Here is a 22,714-nt window from a genome sequence, read left to right as displayed (position 1 = left end):
GAAATTAACAGAGGCGCCTTTCTCGATCAATAATTTCACGGCATTCGTATTTTTGTGCAGAGCGGCCGGACTTTTGGTAAACCAGAGTGAAGCACCAAAAGTGTCTATCAAATAACGTAAGAGTTCACTTTCTTCAAAATAACGGTTTAGCATGGCGAGTTCCATAAAATGTGGATAGTTTATTTTAATACAATTCTTGGCTTCTAAGCTATCGTTGATAATTGAAGACAATAAAATTTTACAGTCATGAGTCAAGCAGAAACAGAAAAATGCATAGTTATTCCGATAATTCTTGATATACCTATTTAAATAAATCCTTCGAAAATCCGCATCTTTTTAAGATCACCTCTGCAGCAACAAGATAATTATTTTCGAGCGCGTACTCTAGACGGGTCCATTTTAATAATAATAATAATAATAATAATAATAATAATAATAATAATTTTTATTCGTGTTAACAACATTATGTTTTACACAAGTCAAGACTAAACACATACAAGTATATAAACTAATAAACCAACATAAAACAGAACAAAACAAAACATAACATATATGTATATACATACAATGAATTTTGATAAATTATTTAGCACAACACCTGACATAAAAACTTCTGTAATCATAATATGCACCTTCAGTTCAATTGTTCCCTCAGAGCCTGGGAACCGGGAGAACTTCATAACCCCTTGACCCAGAAACGTATGATCTGTGCATTTTTTTGCCACTACCGGTCATCCCCTGTGACGCGCACGATCAACCGAAATTTCCACCGTGTCATGAGCCGAAGATGTTCCACCAGAACCAAGTTGGGTGCTCAGGTACATATCATGGTATCCGCCAGAAGTTTTACACATCGCTGGCACTGATTTCATAGCCCAGGTTGTCCAAACATGCTATCACACAGTTACCTACGCATCCGGTAAATGTAGCTATATCGCAAGCCTGATTCACAGTATCATTCCAGGGGCCACAATTTACGTCACGTGCATTTCCAACAGCTCCATCCAGCTGGAAAGTGTCACTCTCTTGCCTGTGCTAAACATCCCCCCCCCCCCAGGTCGAGGACAATTATGAGACACATATTTGGGTGGAACAAATTGTTTTATTGTTAATTTGACACAAGTATGGGAAGACGTAGCGTCCTGCTCGGTTTGCAGTTTTTGCTGACACAATAACAAATCAGAGGGTGGAAAATAATAAGTAACAAACGAAACTTAAAGCTAAATTAACTTAATATTTAGATGCTGCGCGGAGGAATTGGGAGAAACCAGTCGAAATGGCATTTCACGACGCGGTTCCAGAGGTCCACCAGGTACATCGCTGCCGGGCTGGTCGTAAAGGTGGAATTGAAGCGCCTTTACAGCTTCTGGTTACTGGACAGTTTCTTAAGGTCGGTTCCTTGGTCTGGAATGCGATGTCTTCGGCGCAGCCCCACTTCGACTCCTTTTGGTTACCCAACAGATGCTCCTTCTCAACTACTAATGTAATGTAATATAGTTGTATCATCATTTGCAAGGGGGTTAACAGATGCTCCTTTGTCGATTAGTAATGCAATTGTTTCTGAATTTCCACTTTGAGTAGCGCAGTGTAGCGGACTTAGATTACCATTTGTAAGGGCGTTAACAGATGCTCCTTTCTCGATTAGTAATTCGGCTGTTTTAAAATTTCCACGTTGAGCAGCGTAGTGTAAAGGAGTTAGATTACCAATTGCAAGGGCGTTAACAGATGCTCCTTTTTCGATTAATAATTCGGCTATTTTTGAATTTTCACGTTGAGCAGCCCAGTGTAGCGGAGTTTTATTATCAATTGCAAGCGCGTTAACAGATGCTCCTTCCTCAATTAGTAATTCGGCTGTTTCTGAATTTCCATATTGAGCAGTCCAGTGTAGCGGAGTTCGATTACCAATTGCAAGGGCGTTAACAGATGCTCCTTTCTCTATTAGTAATGCGACTGTGTCCGAATTTCCACTTAGTGCAGCGCGATGTAGCGGGGTTTCATCACCAATTGCAAGGTCGTTAACAGATGCTCCTTTCTCGATTAGTAATTCCGCTGTTTCTGAATTTCCACGTTGAGCAGCGTAATGTAAAGGAGTTAGATTACCAATTGCAAGGGTGTTAACAGATGCTCCGTGCTCGATTAGTAATTCGGCTATTTCTGAATTTCCACGTTGAGCAGCCCAGTGCAGGGGAGTTTCATTACCAATTGCAACGGCGTTAACGGATGCTTCTTTCTGGATTAATAATGTGACTGTTTCTGAATTTCCACTTAGTGCAGCGTGATGTAACGGAGTTATTTTATCCTCTGAAAGGGCGTTAACAGATGCTCCTTTCTCGATTAGTAATTCGGTAGTTTTTGAATTTCCACGTTGAGCAGCCCAGTGCAGTGGAGTTTCATTATCGATTGCAAGGGCATTAACAGATGCGCCTTTCTCGATTAGTAATTCGGCTGTTTTTGAATTTCCACGTTGTGTAGCCCAGTGTAGCGGAGTTTCATTATCAATTGCAAGGGCGTTAACAGATGCTCCCTTCTCGATTAGTAATTCGGCTGTTTCTGAATTTCCACGTTGAGCAGCCCAGTGCAGCGGAGTTTCATTATCAATTGCAAGGGCATTAACAGATGCGCCTTTCTCGATTAGTACTTCGGCTGTTTTTGAATTGCCACTTTGAGCAGCCCAGAGCAGCGGAGTTTCATTACCAGTTGCAAGGTCGTTAACAGATGCTCCATTCTCGATAAGTAATTCGGCTGTTTCCGAATTTCCACTTAGTGCAGCGCAATGGAGCGGGGTTTCATTACCAATTGCAAGGGCGTTAACAGATGCTCCTTTCTCAATTAGTAATGCGACTATTTCCGAATTCCCACTTAGTGCAGCGCGATGTAGCGGAGTTTCATAACGAATTGCAAGGGCGTTAACAGATGCTCCTTTTTCGATTAATAATTCGGCTGTATCCACATTCCCCTTAAAAGCAGCGATGTGTAACGGAGTTTCACGAATATTTGTGATGGCATCGACCATTTCTCCCTTGTCGATTAATAATTTGATTCTTTTCAAATTCCCTTGGTAAACAGCCAAGTGTAACGGAAAGCCGTTATTAGTCTCAAAGTTATCAAGAGATGTTTTATCGTCGGTCGAAAATCCGGCTGTTTTAACATTTTTTCTCCCAATTGAGAAAGGATGTGTGCGAGTTTTCTCAGTTAATAAATTGGCAATTTTTCCATGTCCATTGTCAAGAGCCAAATTTATTGGAGTTTTATAATCTTTTGTAAGAGCATAAACAAATGCTCTTTTTTCAAGTAACATTTGGACCGCATACGTTTTTCCGTACATTGCTGCTATGTGTAGAGCAGTTTCTCCTCGTTCATTTGTGGAATCCACATCAAAATCGTATTTCTGTTGAAGAGTATCGATTACAAAGCGTAATGTTTCGTCTTCTTGGAAATAACAGTTTTTTATTGTGTGCTCAATGATAATCGAGGCATTTTCTTTAAAATAATTTTTGCATTTTTCGCTGTTTTCGAGTATTGAAGACAACAAATTTCTACATCCATGCGTCAAGCAGAAAGAGACTAAGTTGTCATTGTTGATATATTTTTTGGTATACTGAGATAATTCCTCTTTTGAATCTTTGAATCTTTCTAGGATCATTTCTACAAAAACAAAACTTTTATTTTCGAAAGCATATTCCAAGGCATTCAATTGGAACAATTTGTCGCAATCGGTGTAGTTAAATTTTACCAAATTTTTTAAAATCCCAATGTTTGTCAAATACTCAATGGCTTCTATAGAGACTTCAACGGAACATAACTTCCCATCGACACATCTTGGTTCAATGTACGTCGCTAGATGCAGCGGATTGCGGCCAGCTTTATCGTGAACTTTTTTCACCTCAATATATTTTGCAATTTGATCCACATTTCGATAGATCACGGCCAAATGTAGAGGATTATCTTCGGCAAGTATGACATTTAAAATCATCATCAAGTTCTTGTGTCCGTCGGAAAAGAGTTCTTTTCTGATGAGACGAGCTTTATCAAAGTTGTTTGCGAAAAAGAGGGCAGCAAAATATTCCCCGTAGGTAAAATGTTCGAAGACTGCTTTTCCTTCGTCGTTCACCTTCGTTACGATACCTAAAATGTCTTTGTTCGTTTTAATATCATTTAAAGAACGTCGAGCTTTTCTCAGGTCCAGGTTTAGTTTTTCAATTACTCCTTCACCGAACACAGAATGCACAGCTAAGTGTTCATATATTTCTAAAACATCTTCCACTTTTGCCAAGGATAAGTGTGGATTTTTTGACTCTTCTTTGTTTAGATTATGTTTGACTCTTCCACAGAAGAACAAATCATACATTCTTGTGAAAACAAATGTATGTTCGGTCATGTTTTGATGTAGTTCTTTGTCGTCGAGGAAGTTTTGCGTTATGATGTAAAGCTGAAGAACTTTACCCAAAATTTGACAATTGTTGTCGATGTCAGAGTTGTTAAAAATTTTACTGATTAGGTTTTCTATTTGTTCGTTACTATATTCTTCCTTCAAGCGATTCTTTATGTACAATTTCTGTTGCTCTTCTTCGACTTCCTCCATGTCCATCGCAACTTTGTCGAAACGATCTTCTAATTTCGTTTTTACATTTTTTCGAGAAGATATCCAAACGTGAAATCCTTCAGACACCAGTTCGTTGACGGAATCCAGAATGTTGTCGAAGCAACTCTTTTCAACTTCGTCAAGACCGTCAAAAAAGAAATACATTTTTTTCTTCAACCGAAAAACATCTCTAGTATGCTTCGAAAAACTATTTTCGTTTCCTTCGCTCAAATGGTTTAAAAGTTCGTTGGCGTCGTGTTTTGTTTTAAAAAATTCGTTATGGGTTTTGAGGTCGACATAGATCGTCCAAAACCCGGAATCGCATTCATTTCTCAATTTCTTCAACATGGTCGTCTTGCCCGTACCGGGATCGGCGCATAAAATATTGATTGGTCTGGTTAAACAATGAATTTGGTTTTCTTCTATAGATATTATTAGAAACCCGTTACTTTCGGAAATTCTTAAATAGACCACAGATTTATTGTTGCTTTTTTCTAAAACATCTTCAAGTAATTGCTTCGAACATTTTTCATTCGTCGATATAACTGTTGGTTCATCTGTAATTTGTGTCAACTTCAAATAATCGTGAACATCGACGACATTTATGTTGCACTTACAAATCCCATTTTGTATCTTTTTCACTTTTCTGTCGAATTGAACAACGGCTAAGTGCTTCGTAAAAAATGTAGCATCCAAAAATGCATCAATTTTTTCAACTTTGAAAGAAACTTTTCTGTTTATATAACATAACGAAGGACTTTCTGTTTGTTGTCCGATTAAAAGCTTTCCCTTTAACATTTGGATTACTTCTTTTGCTCCGACGTGTTCACAAATTTCTTCACAGGAATCGATCAGTTCTTCTAGTGTCGTCTCTTTCCTACCTTGCAGAGATAGGCGACATGTCCGAGTGACCTCGCTATACAATTCATCATTGTTCCGTAAGTCGTCCACATTTTTGAAGATACGAAATCTTGATAGTTTAGCCGATTGAATTCCTTGACCCACCAAGATAAATTTTATTTTGCTCCCTAGTTGATGTAGTTCCATTATTTTGTATATCAACTTTTCTGAAGTTTCATTGAAATTGACGATTATTGGTTTTTCGAAAGCATACTGCAATACCTTTAGTTTGACTTCATTTTCTAATACTGTTACGGATCTGTCAATTATTTTAATTTCTTTCGCTAGACGCATTATGCATTCATCAACTGATGCATTGGACTCAATTTTGTGCTGTTCTTTATAGCTTTCCAACTTTTCATCAATTTCTTCTTCCGGATTAAATTCGTCTGTTAAATTTTCCGTAAAGTGTTTGAAAGAATCATTTACCAAAGTCACGTCAAATTCTTTAACTACTTTTTCAAACACTTTCAAGTTTTCATTCTGACCAACGAAGAAATAACGATCTGATATTATGAATGGCGACAGAAAAATGTCTATAAGATGAACATTCACCGTCGCTTTGTCAATTTTCTTATTTGTGAATTTTCCTTGATGCCACATTCTGAATAATTCGAGATATGTCGGAACTACGTATATGGTATCGTTTTGCAAAATCTTGACCATGTCTTGTTTAAGATCATCAAAATTTTTCTGACAAACGAAAAGTCTAAATCGTGAAAAAAATATTTCGTAGTCTGATTTTGTTATTTTTCCATCTTGAGGAGTTTTATCGTTTACTTCGAATCTGTATACGTTCCCTCCACCGGAACTCGTATTAAAAAACATATTTCCGTCACAACAGTCGTCTTGGACCATCGTGAAATTAGTCACTTCTGATGTTCGTTTAGGATCGAACTTCGCGTTCGTGTAGAGAATAAACTGACTTCGTTTGTCCATTTCGTTCAGATTTTTAAATGCTTCACAATATTTCTTCAAACTGAAATCACCCTTTTCTACTTCGAAAGTTGCCGGTAACAAACGTTTGTTTTTGCCTTCCTTATGTTTCAGTTGTATCGCAAAAGAAACTTGTGTCTCGTTTTTTGTAACGTCAATTACGACATCGTCCATATTTCCGAAATGTTCGACGTTACTTTGAATCTGGAAATCTTCAATGTTTTCTTTGTTGAGTTTTAGTGCGAAGTATGCCGGAATTAGAATTTCGTATTCGATTCCGAAACCAGGTGTGTTCTACAAGAGAGAATTTTTTAACGTCCCATGGGTAAATATTCTGGATATTTAAGAAAGCAGTAATCGAAGTTTAAAAATGAATTTGCAATTACGATTAACCCCAAAGTGTCTAAGTGGAAAGACCACTTCGTGCGTTACATGATATTTTTCGTTAAAATTAAAAAAAAAACAAGAGTATAAATAAAACTGTAACTGTAACTGTAAACAATATAATCTAAATTGAACTGAAATCAAGGAAAAATATTTGTGATGTGATGTAGGCTCATAATATGTATCTAATTGTCATCCAAATACATAAACTTGACAAGATAAATTTAATTTCCAAGATTTCTTTAATGTATTTTGTATTCAACTTTATGACAGATGCAGCACGTGTTTGATGATCTCGAAATAAGTTTCGACTTTCGACAAAAAATTTAATTTATGAATCATTCGTATCCAAGTTACTAATACACTTCATTGCTAGATTTTGAAATTAAATTCTAGACGAACAATATCCACTGACAATTTATTGTTGGAACGCTTTCGTTCAGTAAAAATACATGGTTATTATAAATGATTGTAGTCGAAGTAGGCGTAAAAACTGAATGTAAAATTTATGGTTGCCGCTCCATATAAAAAACATTAAAATTATGTGAATAAGTGAGTACACACCGTTCACACACAGACGTTAAATTGGAACAACTCAATATTTTTGGATTCAATCTTTAATTTAAAAAATAAATAAATGAAATCCTCATCACCGCAATGTTCACCTAAAAAATGACAGTGACAGCGACAAAAATTGACAGTTCACATGAAAGCGGCAAAAATTTCATAACATGGGCATGGCCTGCTTCGACTACAATCATTTATAATAACCCTGTATTATTAAACTGTTGCACATTTTTCTCCTATTTCTTATACGCTATTGATTGAAAACGCTAAAGTTAAGAACATGTAACATGTAAGTGATTACCCTCATTTCAAATAGACCAATGGAGTCACTTCATTTTGATCACCTTCTTCAATGAAATCAACATTAGTTGATAACAAAACCGGAAGAGAGGTATCTACTTACCCCTGTAAGTATACCTCTTCTCGTATCATGACAACGCATTATAAAAAATTTTGACAGTGTCAAAAATGTCACACTTTAGTTTTAGTTCGTTATCTTAATATCGATGAAGCTTTAGACGATAATATGGCAAAGAATACTAAGAATTTAATATCAATAATGTTTCAGAGTTTATTCGTATTTTTGTAAAATTATCTGCAATTCGACACTTTGACGGAAACTAGATCGTGTTGCCAGGCAACAGGCAGGTGTTACTAGGCAACACGATCTCGTTTCCGTCAAAAGTGTGTCTCATTTTCGATAATTTTACAAATACTCATGTACATATATGAAAACCTTACGGAGAGAGAAGACGTAAAATTAAAAACAAAAACACGAAAATTAATCAAAACATGAATTTTTATTTATGTTTGAACTCCAAATTTGTAGATGAAAACAAGGTAAATTCAATGAAAGATTCTTACCTTAGGTCCCATTATTGAATAAAATTAGAACAGTTGGTCCAAAGAAAGCAACATCGGGATCGACCATAAAAAACGAATTCAGATTAATTTCTGGTCTTGCGGTTCACTGAAAGGAAAATAAAAATTTGCACAAAATACTTAATATGTCACTGTTGCTTTCATGAAAAATAATATACAGTGGAAACTTTGGACTTCTGTAAAAAATTCCGACACAGGTCAATTATTGTTTTTCGTTGCCCACATTTTGGCTCATATGGTTTTTGTATATCTGCTCCCGGAAGTGCGCAACCGCCCCTAACTTTTTTTTTCAAATGTCAAGTAACACCTCGTTTCAAAGGCCACTTCGCAAGGAATACAACTCAGTATTTGTTTCCTGTATATTTTCAAAGCCTCCGTGCTAAAAAAATAAAAACCAGTTTTATAAGTTGAATAGTATTTAATGCAACGCAGTCCTAGACTGTGAAACAAATTTTAATGCAACAAATGTTTAAAATGGACACCGTTTCGTTCTTGGCAAATTGCAAAAACTGTCTAGGTATGTCCAAGTTACGAATTTTATTCCAGTTAAAGCTTCCACAATGTACAGGGTTAATATAAATGACTGTAGTCGAAGCAGGCCGTGCCCATGTTATGAAATTTTTGCCGCTTTCATGTGAACTGTCAATTGTTGTCGCTGTCACTGTTATTTTTTTAGGTGAATGAGAAAGATCAGATGAATTAGAATTGAGTTGTTTTGCAACCAATTCTAAAAATATTGAGTTGTTTTGCACCCAATTCAACTCCTGTGTGTGAACGGTGAGTGCTCACTTATTCACTTATTCAGTTTTTATGCCTACTTGAACTACAATAATTTATAATAACCCTGTATATGTGTTGCATAACTATAGTCTGTTTTTTAATCAAAGAACCACGACTTGTGGATTCAGGTTTGCAATAATAAAATTTTACTAAACTTAGGGAATTTAATGATATCTATTGGCTATACCAGCCAACGCCTGTCATTTTTAATGTCCTTGTAAGTACGCACAGTCGCATTTAAAATTTGAACGTGTTACTAAAAATGCATCAAATTAGTTGTTATCAGTTATTATTAAGTTTGTTAACATGCTGCGCTACTAATATTTCTACGTAACCTCAATTTTTAATGATGAGATTTTTCACCCAAGGTCAAAAGTGTACAATGTTGCCAGCTCTATTTTAGATGTAAATTGCGATGTTGTGGTTCTTTGATAAAAAAAAAAACAGATTATAACTATTTTATCACAATTGTGAAAAATAAGATCAATTATTTGTTTTAAAAAATTTTCTAGAGATATTGCACCGTTTTTCTATATATTATGTACACATCTCGTTAATGTAATTGATTAAATCGATAGAATGTTAAGAAAAGAAGAGATGGGTGGTCTTTTGTTTTTACTTAGTCACATTCTATACGCTTAAGTGTTAAACGAATAACGAATGGTTAAAAGAAAAAGACGAAGAGAGACATATCGCATACAAAAAAGTCACAATCAGAATCATTTGTCAATGACGCGATCCATTTATCGATATCTTCTAAAAATAAATACCTACTTTATTGATAAGCTGTTTATATAAAATTTCTAGACCATTTTGTAACAAGAAAGTTTCTATTATGCTGCTTTTCTGAGTACTGCATTAGATAAGCAACTGAGATCAAAATCACGCCTCATTTTCTTATTAACCGTTGACCCTAAATGAAGTAAACGTTCGAAATTGTTTGGTCTATTAAAATAAACCCTCGATTTTAAATAACCCCATGAAAAAAAACATTTACATCAAAAATTAAATTATATTTTTGAATTAAAATTTGCTATTTTCTCAAAAATTGTTATGTAAGGTACCAATTTTTGCATTCATCCTTTAAGTTAGGTAGTAGGAAGGTCTATAAATTAAAAAAGAGGGGCGGTTGTCACTAAAAAACAAATTGATGATGACGTCAATGCGCAAAGCAATGATCTTATTTAAACAAATTGCACGTCACAGGATGGCATTTTTCGAAAGAAGATAGACCTGTCCGAGCAATTGTGAATTTTGTTCCAAACTTTATGTCACAGTGTATGTAAGTGAAATAAAATATATTACCTCAGTCCTGAGGATTGAAGAAAATTGAAAGTACGCAATCCAGGGAGGTTATCAGCAAATAGTGACAGCTCCAACTTCACTAGCCAATAACTTCTATGTAGTTTATTGTATCCCTGGAACAATAAATATTGAAAATAATGATATAATTCTTATCTCGGTTATCGAAAATATGTAATTTATCAGTTTATCTATTTGAAACTGTTCAGTTTTTCCTTATCTTATGTTATCATAAACTCATAGAAAATGTGAAAATTTTATTTCATATACATGATCATCTTTTGGAATTGTAACAATTGTCAGAAATTTTCTCCACTATTACGTGCCACATGGTGATGTTTTCCGATAGTATTTGAAATTATTTAAAATTCATTAAAATGATCTATCAATCTACATATTCATATAGTTTCATACATATTTTAACCAGTGGCAGATTCCGATCTCATATCGGTCTTTTCACTATTAGTAGTGCCAATCTTCGCTAATTTATTAATTATCTATTCCACTTTACGTCCAATAGGTATAATAAATGTCATAATAGAAGCAAACAATTGTTGCTATATAGTGGATTAATTTTTGTAATGACGAACTAAAGTTACTAGATTTAGTAACCTTTGTCTTGTGAACACATCTTTTTACCGCGAATTTGGGCTTTTAAAAAGTTAGGTTATGGGTCACGTCATTTGTCTTGTCAAAACTGATCCCAATCAAAGTATAGTTAAATTAAATTTGTTTAATTATTTTGAAAAAAAAGTAAAGTTGCACTGAACAAATATGAAAAGGCAGTTGAACGTACGTAACAATGAAATAATTTTGCATTTTGCTACTCATCCTCGTCAGCGTCGCTGTTTTCTAAGTCCAAATCGGAATCTTCAACCAAATTAACAATAATTAGGGATATGTCATGGATGCTAAAGTTTCCCATAAGCCTTGTCCTTGTCCTTCATCTAAAATTTTGTACATACCTCTGAGACTGAAGCCTGTACAGCACTTAGAGAGAGTTTTATTTTAGATTAGAATTTACCGAAAAAACATTCGCCACTGCTTCTACAATTTTGTACTTTTCATACTTGCATTTTCATTATCTCCATGAGTAATTTCTTTTATTTTGTTGAAAGCCTTTAAAATGTGCTGGTTCGTCTGCTTGCTTATTGATGCTTTACTCCGTTTTGGAAATTCATTCATTTTGGCAGTGACTAAGGGTTTTATATTTGCAATACAAGATCGTGTTATAAATATGTACAAGAAATTATAAAAAACACATATGCGGTTTACAATTGATCATTGATAAATGTAGGATTTGCGGAACTGAAGGGGAAACCATTGAACACATCATTTCTTCTTGCACCGTTTTGGCTCAAAGCGAATATAAAAAACGTCATGATATATTCGCAAAAATTATACACATGAATTTAGCAGTTAAATTCAACTTATTAAAGGATACACAACCACATTATATTTATAAACCAGAAAGTTGTTTAGAAAATGACAATTACAAATTATATTTTGATCGTACAGTTTTAATTGACATTCATATTCAGCATAACAGACCAGACATTATTATTTTAAATAAACAACAAAAGCAAGCATATCTTTTAGATATAGCTGTTCCAAATTCACACAATATAACACAGACATATAACACAAAAATTAATAAATATTTAGAACTCTCCGTTGCTATGAGAAATCTTTGGAGTTTAGAAAAAAATTCTATTTTACCACTTATAATTTCAGCAACGGGAATAGTACCGCAATCGCTTTTTAAAAATTTGAAAATTTTGGACTTAGAGAACACATTGGTGGTTGAAATTCAAAAAGGTATATTATTTATAATACTCATGTCATATCGTGAGGAAATTCCTCAACATTGACACAGAACATAAAACACAAAAAAGTCAAAATGTGGAGGCAAGACGCCGGTAATTATGTTGATAAGCACTGCATTATTACTTGATAGTATTATCCGTAATAGTGTATGTACTCCGGCAAAATTGCCGTGCCGCCGGGTGGAGGTGGGATACCTGACAATTTAAATCATTGCCAACTGTCTAATTTTCATTTATTTTGTAAAAAAATCTAACAAAAAAAAAGTTCCAGTTAGTTCGTCATTACAAAAATGAATGCATTATAGAGAAAATATTGGTATTATAAAAGTCGCTTTAGTTTCATTTTGACAACAATCCTTCGAATCACCCCCGCAACGTAAAATATTTTCATTTATCTGCGGTTGTTAAAAGATGGTAGTACACTCTTCAACATGCTTTATCTTCAACAATTTTAACATAATAACCTATACATTTTTATTAGAAAACAAAAAAAACATAACTGTCAAGATTGACATTTCTAGTTTTATTACTTCAGTGGTGTCGGTATTTCAAATATTGTGCCTGCAAATGCCCCAATTCTTCACAAATGAAGAATATGCAAACATGCATTTGGTACCTATATGGTGAAGTTGGACAAAACAGTGGAGCTGCGGTAAGACGCTATCAGGAACTATATTTTAATTCAAAATAAATGCATTATGTGTACTTTAAATTATTTTTCTCCCTACCGGTTAGAAATGTAGGCTGTGGATACCTCATTTGAGGTGAGAAAATTCAACTTTCTCGCTAAGGTAAGAAAGTTAATCATGAAATGTTTATGGTAAAACTGTACCAAAATACAAATGTCAAAAGTGTCAAAAGTGAAATAAGTTATTGATAAATGAAAGCCAATTCAATGAAGTAAGTTGGTAGGTCAATCATATAATCTGGAAAATAAACAGATAAGCTAGGTAGGTAGATTACTTTACCCTGTTTATATCAAATTTTCGAACAAACCTCAAATCTTCAAATGCGATGACAAGTTAATTAAACAAATAACACAGCCTACTATTCAATTCTCAAAATTTTCGTTTTAATCACGAATATAACCATCTTTTTTTACTTTTTTCAACAAAGTTGTGCCGGTAGGGAAAAAAATTGTATTCAAACCTTGTTAAGAAAGTGTCCTTGCGGACCTTAGGCACTTACAAACCTCGTCTACGACTCGGTTTATAATCTTTGCCTGCGGTCTGCAAGAAACCACTTTCTTACCTTGGTTTGAAATATACTATTTCATGCCGCCGGCCGTTATCGACGGTTTTGCATGATTCAAAATCCACCGGGAACGTAAAATTCCCGGCCTAGTACTTATAAAAGTGACCTTCTCGCTAGCGCATGGGCAGGCAGCGTTGAATATAGCCAACGGACTCCGTTTCGGCTCAGGGACGCGAGGGTCGCGGGTTCGATTCCGCTTGTGAAACAAATTTTTTAGTTTTTAAAAATGATTTAAATTTGTCGGCATGAAAAATTTTGTGGATTACACGTCCAGAAAATGTTTTGCGAGTGCTCGTGTAGCTTCGCCTCAGCTAAACCGGCTCGGCTACGCAATATCACTCACACTCGCAAAATGTCATTTTCCTGACTTGTGATCCAAATAACTATTATTCCATCCTAAACTATAAAATGGTACTTTATCTACTGTTTTCTTCATGGTAAAATGAAATTTTATCGTCTTGAAAAATAATCGGAAATAACATTGTTAATAAAAATTAAATGTGCACTTTTTAAACACTTTTCCACCACATTTGACAGTATTCTCGTTAGCGACATCTTTGCTTTTGATGAAGTTAGCGACATCCTCACTTTTGATGAGGTTAGCGCCACTGCAATCAGATAATTCGTTTGAAAATCCTTGACAATTCTTTGTCTGCTTGTACGATAGCAGGACTTCTGATACACCTTTTATGTTTCCGCTTCTGACCTGGCTTCTGTAATAATATCTTCAAGAACATACAATTCATCTTCATTAAGGAAAGATTGGGCCATTATTTCCTCAAAATTCACGACGCTTTCACAAAACTGCTTTTAACTTATGTTAATAAACAAATTATCTCGGTAACCGACTCCCATGCCAACAGCCCCCGCTTTGAGTTTCTAATGTTTAACATCCATTGTTGTTTTTCTGTTTTTGAGGTTTTTTTGATTGTTGATTTTTTTTGACGTTTATAATAATTGTCAATCACAATTATTCAGTAATTCAATCGAAATAATGGAGGATGGAATAAAATTTTGTATTGTACACGACGATAAAATCTCATTATCTTCTCGAGGGTAATTAGCGTCTCCCATTCATCCTTCTCCACTCATACAAGTAATAAATAAAGTTTTTCCTTATCTCACCTGTCTTCATCGTCTTCCTCGTCGTCCTCTTCTCGGGCCCATGTTTCTCTTCCATCTTGGTCTCCTCCGCGAACTTGTTGCAGTACCTTACCTCCTCGGCTTTGATCTGTCTGTTCACTGGGAAGGGGAACGCCCCCCCCCCTCCATGGCCTCCTGCCGTCTTCTCAATCCCTCCCTGGCTTCCTTCCTCTCGTCGTCTTCGCACTCCTCGATGATATGCTGGACCGTGTCCCGTGTACCTGTTGAGCAGATGCACTCACCTGTGGTTTCAGACAGGTGGAACCGCCGGAGGTACCCCCTGAACGGGCTGTGACCCGCCAGGAGACACACCGCTTTGTGGTTCCAACCTTTCGAGGTTGGCTTCGGCCTCATGTCCACCATCATAATGCCGTGGGTTATCCTTCCTGTCTCGCCTTGGTCCCATTCGATTTGTCACCTCGCCGTGGATGCCTTTGTCGCTTCCTTCTTGAGCATCCTCCCCGTGATGGGAGACCGCTTTTCCAGAAACTCCTCTGGCTTTTCTCTGGTCTTCTTCGCGATCTTGTCCGCCTCGGCGATTCCTCTGTGTTGGTCGGAAGACCACCACAGCTTCACCGTCGAGCCTTCATCCTCGATCCTCTTCAGCTCCTTGTGGATGGCGTGCTCGGTTCCTCTTCTTCTCTTCGTCAACATGTCCAATATCACTCTGGAGTCCGTTACGAAGTTGATGTCCATCCCTCGTTGGCCTGGAACAGATTTAATCGCGCACCCCAGCGCATACAGCTCCGCCATATGTGGCAGGTAACCATCCTGGAGCCGAAGCCCTCCTTCGTTCGACGATCTCACCTGCCTCCATCCTGACGATTCCCACGGTGGTGTTCTCTTCTTTCCGCGATGCGTCGGTCCAGAACCATGTCCTTGGTGTGTCGTCCTCGGCGAGTTCTTCCCACTTCCTCTCAGGTTCCGCCGGGTGCGGTCTCTCCGCGAACAACACTTTCCTTTCGAAGTCGTTGGACTTGCCGGCCTCCCACCGTGAGTGGATGGATGCTGCCTCGATGTGCAACGGGACGCAACCCGCCAGCACCTCCAGCGCAAAGTTCGACGTCGTCGTGTACGCTCTTTTGATCCCCAGGAAAAATGACCTCTGGGCCGTCCGCAGGTATCTCTGGATTCAAGGGTCCGAAGACCTCTCGCCCCAGACACCCGCGCCGTAGAGCAGGACGGGTCTAATGGCCCCGTTGTAGATCTCCCTCAAAGTCCTCGGATCGGTGTCCCAGGTCCTGCCTGTATTGACGGTACTGAATGATTATCTTGGGCCTGGGCCCGACCTGCCTACCCTGAAGTTTAAAGATCCTTGAAGATTGCTACCTACCCGTTAGCGTATACACGTTGCCATTAAGAGTCCGTTCCCGTGGGAGGGCACCGGCTAGGCCGATGGGCTTCCCTCCCCTCTTAGTCCCACACATAAACTGCGAACCGCGAACGCCCGTTACACACAGGACGGTGTGATTGGGTGGTCTGCCGGAACGCTTTATGGGTAAACAGATTGTGGTCTGCTATTTACCCTGGACCTCTTATGGGACGCAGAGCGCAGTCCCCCCCTTGTCCTCCTGCCTGCCGGCAGGACGATCTTATACCGCGGATCGGTCCCCCGAGGGGGACCCTTATGGTATTTCCCGCGCATCGGTCCCTCGAAGGGGATCCTCACGTCGTCCACTCTTTCGATCTCATAAACCTACTCGTTTGCCAAATCGTTAACTTCGGTCTCTATGGCCCGAAGACCGGCTCCCCGTCCACCTTACGGGGACGCCTCACGTCGGCCCGAATGCCCCACTCTCGGTCCCCGAAGGGGACCATCATTTGCCTCTCTCAAACAACTCATGCACCACTTCCATTGCCTGTTCGCACCTTCGGGGAGCTGTCTGCTCCTCTAGTTCAAAAGCGGGTGACCCGAGGGCCACCCACCCCTGTTCACATCAGATGAGCGCAGCAGATAAACCTCCTTCTGAACCGCCCGATTTGCCCATAAAGTTTCCTACGACAAACCCTAGACCCGGTGGCAAAACGAGGAGGTCTGGGCGGGGTGTCCACTCACGATCTCGGCAAACCACCTGCCACGGTGTGATCTCTGGTGGTGAGTGAACACCGTCTGCCACTTGTATTGACGATACTGTCCCCAGAAGCGGCAAACGAGGTTTCGGACGTAATCATTGATACGAAACCAAGCGATGAAACTCCATACACAAAGCTTAAAAACGCCATAATCACAAGACTTTCGCAAACCGAAATATACAAGGGTACATGACCTTGGGAAAATAGTTTAATCGAGGAGGTGAATATACATGACGCCGTAGAGGCGTAAATACAAGAAGGACTATTGGAGTTGGCAATAAGTACGATTAAGATTTTGTTGGTTTATTTGACAGATATCTGACGTAACATTAACAGCGTCAAAATGGTAGGTTATGAGTTATGATGACTTATGAGTTATGCTTATGAGAATTAAAAAGAGTAATGAATTAAACTTAAAATAGAGAACAATTATAAGTTACTCCCTAGAATTCAAACTTTTAGGGAAATAACGTTTTTCATGTTGTGTGTAACTAGAATTTTCAAGAGTAATTTTGAATGCCTACGGTTGGTTACTATGAATTGAGAGCCTAAGTCCAACTATAGCTGACTCAAGTTGCAAAAAAACACTTGTCATTTGCAACAGCATTTTTTCAATATTATTGAACCAAATGAAGGCACAAAGGGGCCACAAATTCATAGTTTGGATTGAATATTTTCCATATAAGCACAGTTTTAAAGTAATTTCAAATGACTAATGCCATAAAAGTGCTGTTGCAAATGACAAGTGGTTTTTTGCAACTTGAGTCCTTTATATATGCCGCCAGAAACCAGAATTGATTTAGTAACGAAAAAACATCTATCAGCCATATGCAACTGTTACAAGGAATTCGCTGCCTTACGGTTACGATATCTTTTATTTGTCACCTGAAACCTCCAACCTAACCAAATTTATTTCCAACCTAGTAACGAATATCCCTAAATCCTAGGGAGTAATTTATTTTTGACACGATTATGGGTAACTTTTCTAATACAGGCTTATTCTAAATGATTGTAGTCGAAGTAGGCGTGAAAACTGAATGTAAAATTTATGGTTGCCGCTCCACATAAAAAAACATCAAAATGATGCGAATAAGTTCACATACGGGAGTTAAATTGATTGCAAAACAACTCAATATTTCTGGATTCAATCGTTAATTTAACAAAAATAAATAAATTTCTCATCACCGCACTTTTCACCTAAAAAATGACAGTGACTTCGACTACAATCATTTAGAATAACCCTGTATAAAGTTGGTGCCAGTTGCAATGTCCAGTTGGGCAGTGACCTTGAAGTAATTTGTCATTGTAACGTGGCTTTGCAACCTCGTGCTCTCCGGTGGAATTTTGATTTAGTAAAATTTTTAGTGAATTTTTAAAGTGAGGTTAAGAAGACTTGGCATTTTAACCTATCAAACTGATGAGAAACCGAAGTTGATAATGCAAAGACATCAGTTTATAATGACAAAAACTAAGTAACAATTACCTAGAAGTCAACAAGTGATTGAGTTTCATGAAGGTAGGTTTAATTCGTTTTATTTAGTCAACTGAGCACTACGGAAAATGAAAGGAAAATGGAATTGAAAAATAAATTAGGGATGATAAAGGACAATAAGAGGAGGTGAATTACTGAATTCAGTAAAAAACAACATTGTTGTAGGTAGCATGCATGCTTTTCTTAAAAAATAAAGTGCCAGTTTATGTGAAAGTAAACTTTAGTAAAGAAACCTTTCCAACAACCTATTCGTATTGGCCTCTCAAGCCTGTTTTCTTGCCAACGCCTCTTTATATTGAAGATGCAAGTCTTACTGCAATGTAATTCTCTCGCCACAGCAGCCAACGACCAATTTTCTTCCAGCTTTGCAATAGCCCCAGCTGTCTGGATCGGAGTGAGATATGGCATTTTTAACGCTAGTGTCAAACTGACATTTTAGGACGCCTATGATTTAAAGTAAAAATCAAATTATAAAAAGAAACGTTCACTTTTGGATAGCAGCGATAGTACCACCGCCCCAAATCGCCAAGCGTATCAAGGACTTCACTACGACAGGTTCCAGACCGAACGCTTTTGCGGATCAAGATCTCGTCAAGTCCCGCCAGGTCGTCCCCGGACTCACCGGAAGGTCCCGGATTTACCCACCAGCCAAGTACGGAGCATTGGTGACACTTTTTTTCCTCTAGGCCGTGGCTTCCACACCTTATTCATACTTTACATATAAATTCAATTTCCACGTTATCTATCTCATCTCATTTTTTATTTCATTTCACTTTTATTCAATGACAGACTCATTGAAATAGTTTATAATCATTTCGTCACTGTCTAAATTGGCAGTTTGTACTTAATCCAGTTTTGGGAATCAATTTTTAAATTAGGTCGAGGGCATAACCTTTTATTCACGGCTTCACCGTGTCAGCTGAGAGTGACTTCGTCAGCCATCGAGTTATCGGCGAGCACCACAGTTTCTTGCGACGGTTCTTTACCGGGTAAACAATTCTGCGGTGATAAGGATCAACGACTCCAGTGTCGACCAGCAGTAAATCCGGAACTCGCTGAAGGAAGGGAGGAAGAACTCGACGTCCTAACCCTCACTGGAGGGCGGTGTAATCGTTTATCTCCGAAAAGAGGTCGGCCTTTCACCCTCTTATATTTTCGCGACTTGTTGTCAACCGCTGTCAAAATATTTGCTCGTTGGGTTCGCGTTAATACAGGAAAGCTCGTGGGTTATACTTACAGTGAGTTTTTTTTAAGACAGGCCATTTACATGCTAATTCTTCAACACCCTGTTAACTTTTGTACCGATGAAAATATTCAAACCATTTTTGGAATAAAATTTAAAGATTTTTTAAACTATCGGATAGATTACAATTCAATATCCCAAACTGTCAAAAAAGTTGTGAAAAAAATTATTTAGGGCGCCGAAATAATAGTACGTCGAGCGGCCGCCAGAGTAGCGCCATTGTCGGCGCAACCAGCACCTGACGATCTCCAATTTTGGACGCTTTCGGCGCGCTAAAAAATATTTTTTTCACAACTTTTTCGACAGTTTGGGATATTGAATTGTAATCTATCCGATAGTTTGAAAAATCTCCCAACTATGTTCCAAAAATGGTTTAAATATTTTCATCAGAACAAAAGTTACCAGGGGGTTGAAAATTAGCATGTAAAACCCTATGGCCAGTCTTAAAAAAAACTCACTGTATAGTTGCGTCTTGTCTGGGTCAAAATAGCAGATATTTTACTGAATTGTTTAGGTTTATCATTTCGTGGAGCTTCGCATATTGTATCATTTTGTTAAGTTATATTAGATTAGAATTGTGAACTTCCAGGTTTCATTTATTATCATCTTGTCTTGTACCAACCATTTCACGTGGCAGTCTGTGAATAAAAAAAACATTCTCCACGAATTTGTTGTGTATCATTTCCCATACTCCGGGCAGTTCTCACCATTTTTTCAGGATCAGTCGACGATACTCGTGGTTCGTATTGTTAACCGACTCGAAGCCCACGACCTGTTCGTTATACCCCTGAACATTCCGGATTTGTTACCGGTAACAGGGTTGCCCAGTTCGGGAGAGTAATTAATAACCTCACAGTACATTTATTACATTCAATTTTTTATAAATTGCATTATAGTTGACTCAAGTTGCAAACAACCAGTTTGCCTTTGCAACAGCACTTTTACGGCATTAGTCATTTGAACTTACTTTAAAACTGTACTTATATGGAAAATATTCAATCCAAACTATGATTTTCTGGTCCCTTTGTACATTTATTTAGTTCAAAAATATTGAAAAAATGCTGATGCAAATGATAAGTGGTTTTTTTCAACTTAAGTCAACTATAGAGTAGGTTATCTCATTCATTAAACAGCCAATTTTTTCACTACACCTAGTTTTATAATGCAGTCCCTGGCCAATAATAATGAATCAAATTTGCCGAAAAAATTTTTTAATTTTATTTTCTAAATTGGATATTGGAGACGTCTGGATATGCGATTCAGTTAATCGAAAACCTTTACAAGGGGTTTTTCATTTCTTTGCTCAAACTTGACTTTGTTCTGTTCATATTCAAAACAAGAAAACAAATTTTTTGTTGAAACGGTCAAATTTGATACTAATTAAATGACAAGCAGTTGCACCAACTAGTCACAACAAAAATTATTCAGGTTAGCCAATATAACGCGTTCCCTACAGGACATTTGCAAACGGCACCAACTGTAAGTACCGTGAGATCGAAAATAAAAAAAAATCGAGAAGGCCGTGATTAATACGCTTCAGTTGGCAACACGTAAAAGTTTAATTCAAATGTCATTACAATGGTAATTGTCATCATTAATAATTATTGACTATTAAAATTTGCTATTACAATATATTCACTTTAGAGCAAAAATGTTCATTGTGCAATGTTACTTCAGAAATCGAGAAAGACTTGAGAACGGCGAATGGTCCAATTCAGCTTATCCTTAGAAAAGATTTGCACCTTTTTCCTTATCGTGTGTCTCTTGTGCTTGAAATTACCTCTTTCTTGACAATAAGAGCCCCCACAACATAACCTCTCTGAATATTGGTCGTTGGATCATCGATTTATAAACAAGCGGCGTTATTACCGTTGAATAAAGGCGCGGGAGTTTTAAATCTCATTGTTTCATTTCACTGGCTGAGGAAATTCTTTACAACCGACAGGTCAAACCTTTATGAAAATGAATATTTCAACGTTCTCAAAATCACTAACCTAACTTTTAAGACTGACATCTGATAATTGAAATCTTAACGAATTGCTAACTGAAATTTTTGGTCACAGCCAACTCTATTTTTTTTTTCATTTCTTACGTAACGAATTTTCAATGAATGTACTGACATTGCCATCTAGAACACAAAGCCTTAAGGCAGCAATTGTTTTTGATCGTGACGTCACAGTAAAGGCTTCATCGAAAAACGCATTAAACCTCCAGAATTTAATAAAAACAGTAAAATTTTTGGTTAGCACTCTTTTTTTTTAGTAGAACGATGTGTTTAGGCTTTACAAGTACTGCGTCGTGGAGTGAAATGCCATTAATAACGTGAAAATTGTCATTTACAAGTGAGGTTAAGTTTGTGTATTTATTGTTTTTGCGTAATTTTTACTTTGTGAATCATTTAAATAACACCAAATCACAACAAATGCTTCTTACGTCTTAATTATATGTGTAGCAAATATAGTTTCAACTAAATTGCCCTTACAACGACTTGTAATCACGAAAATATTGATAGGGTATAAAAATACTTCCCAGGTTTCAACGTCTCTTGCGACGTCCTATGAACAGTAAATACCCTGGTATCAACTGAAACTATTATATACACTTGCCACCAAGCTTTTGCTTATCTCACAATTTTCCATAAGAATGATTAAAACACCGTATTTGATACTTTCTGAAAATGTAAACAAATGTCAAATTTTAACGTTTGGCCTTCCTCGTGACGTCACACGCTGTCTGGCTTAAGGCCTGGAGTTCGAGATGGCAATGGTACTGACCATGTTTGTCACAGGTGCCTTTTTATTATCGGCTATCGACTTAAGAAAACACTTCTTTTAAGAACTAATTAAATTTGACTGTATTCAGTCAATTATATTATGAGTATGCAACACAAGTTAAATTAAATTAGAAATCACCTTTTAGATTGAACAGTTTGGCATAAAATCTACCTGATGTTTTCATATGCCACAACTTGAACAGTAATACAAACAGGGTCGCTAAAAAGTATGGATAAATATATACATTTAATTTTAATATTTTAAGGCAGAATATAGCCTAAGGGAGGCCGTTTCGGCTTAGGGACGCGAGGGTCGCGGGTTCGATTCCGACCTAGGACAAAATTAAAAAAAAAGGCTATATTCTATCTCGTGATTCGGAATTCTATCTCGTGATTCGGAAGTCACGTTAAGCCATTGGTCCCGGTCTATTGAGTTGGTCATCATGCCTCTCATAGATTTGTAAAAGCTGTCCTAGACTCAAAACTTTTCACTTCTTACGTCAGACATAATGATGCCATTAAAAGTCAGACAAGACTGATTTACATGCGTTAAAAATAGGAAAATTCAGTGCTCTTG

General features: G+C 37.2%; 1 protein-coding gene across 1 annotated transcript; it reads right to left on the bottom strand.

Annotated features, from left to right (window-relative positions):
- Positions 1-1,082: 1,082 nt before the first annotated feature.
- LOC138129125 (uncharacterized) lies at positions 1,083-17,839 on the bottom strand. Its single transcript, XM_069045390.1, has 4 exons — positions 14,539-17,839; positions 10,337-10,449; positions 8,234-8,339; positions 1,083-6,712 (listed from the first exon to the last, which is right to left on the bottom strand). Exons 3-4 carry the CDS (start codon positions 8,243-8,245, stop codon positions 1,472-1,474), a joined length of 5,253 nt encoding a protein of 1,750 aa, XP_068901491.1. The 5' UTR covers positions 8,246-8,339; positions 10,337-10,449; positions 14,539-17,839; the 3' UTR covers positions 1,083-1,471.
- Positions 17,840-22,714: the final 4,875 nt, after the last annotated feature.

This window comes from Tenebrio molitor, chromosome 4 (assembly GCF_963966145.1).
Source record: "Tenebrio molitor chromosome 4, icTenMoli1.1, whole genome shotgun sequence".
In the NCBI taxonomy this organism is placed as follows: Eukaryota; Metazoa; Arthropoda; class Insecta; order Coleoptera; family Tenebrionidae; genus Tenebrio; species Tenebrio molitor.
Note: the sequence above shows the minus strand (reverse complement) of the source record. Positions and strands in the feature narration are given on the sequence as shown.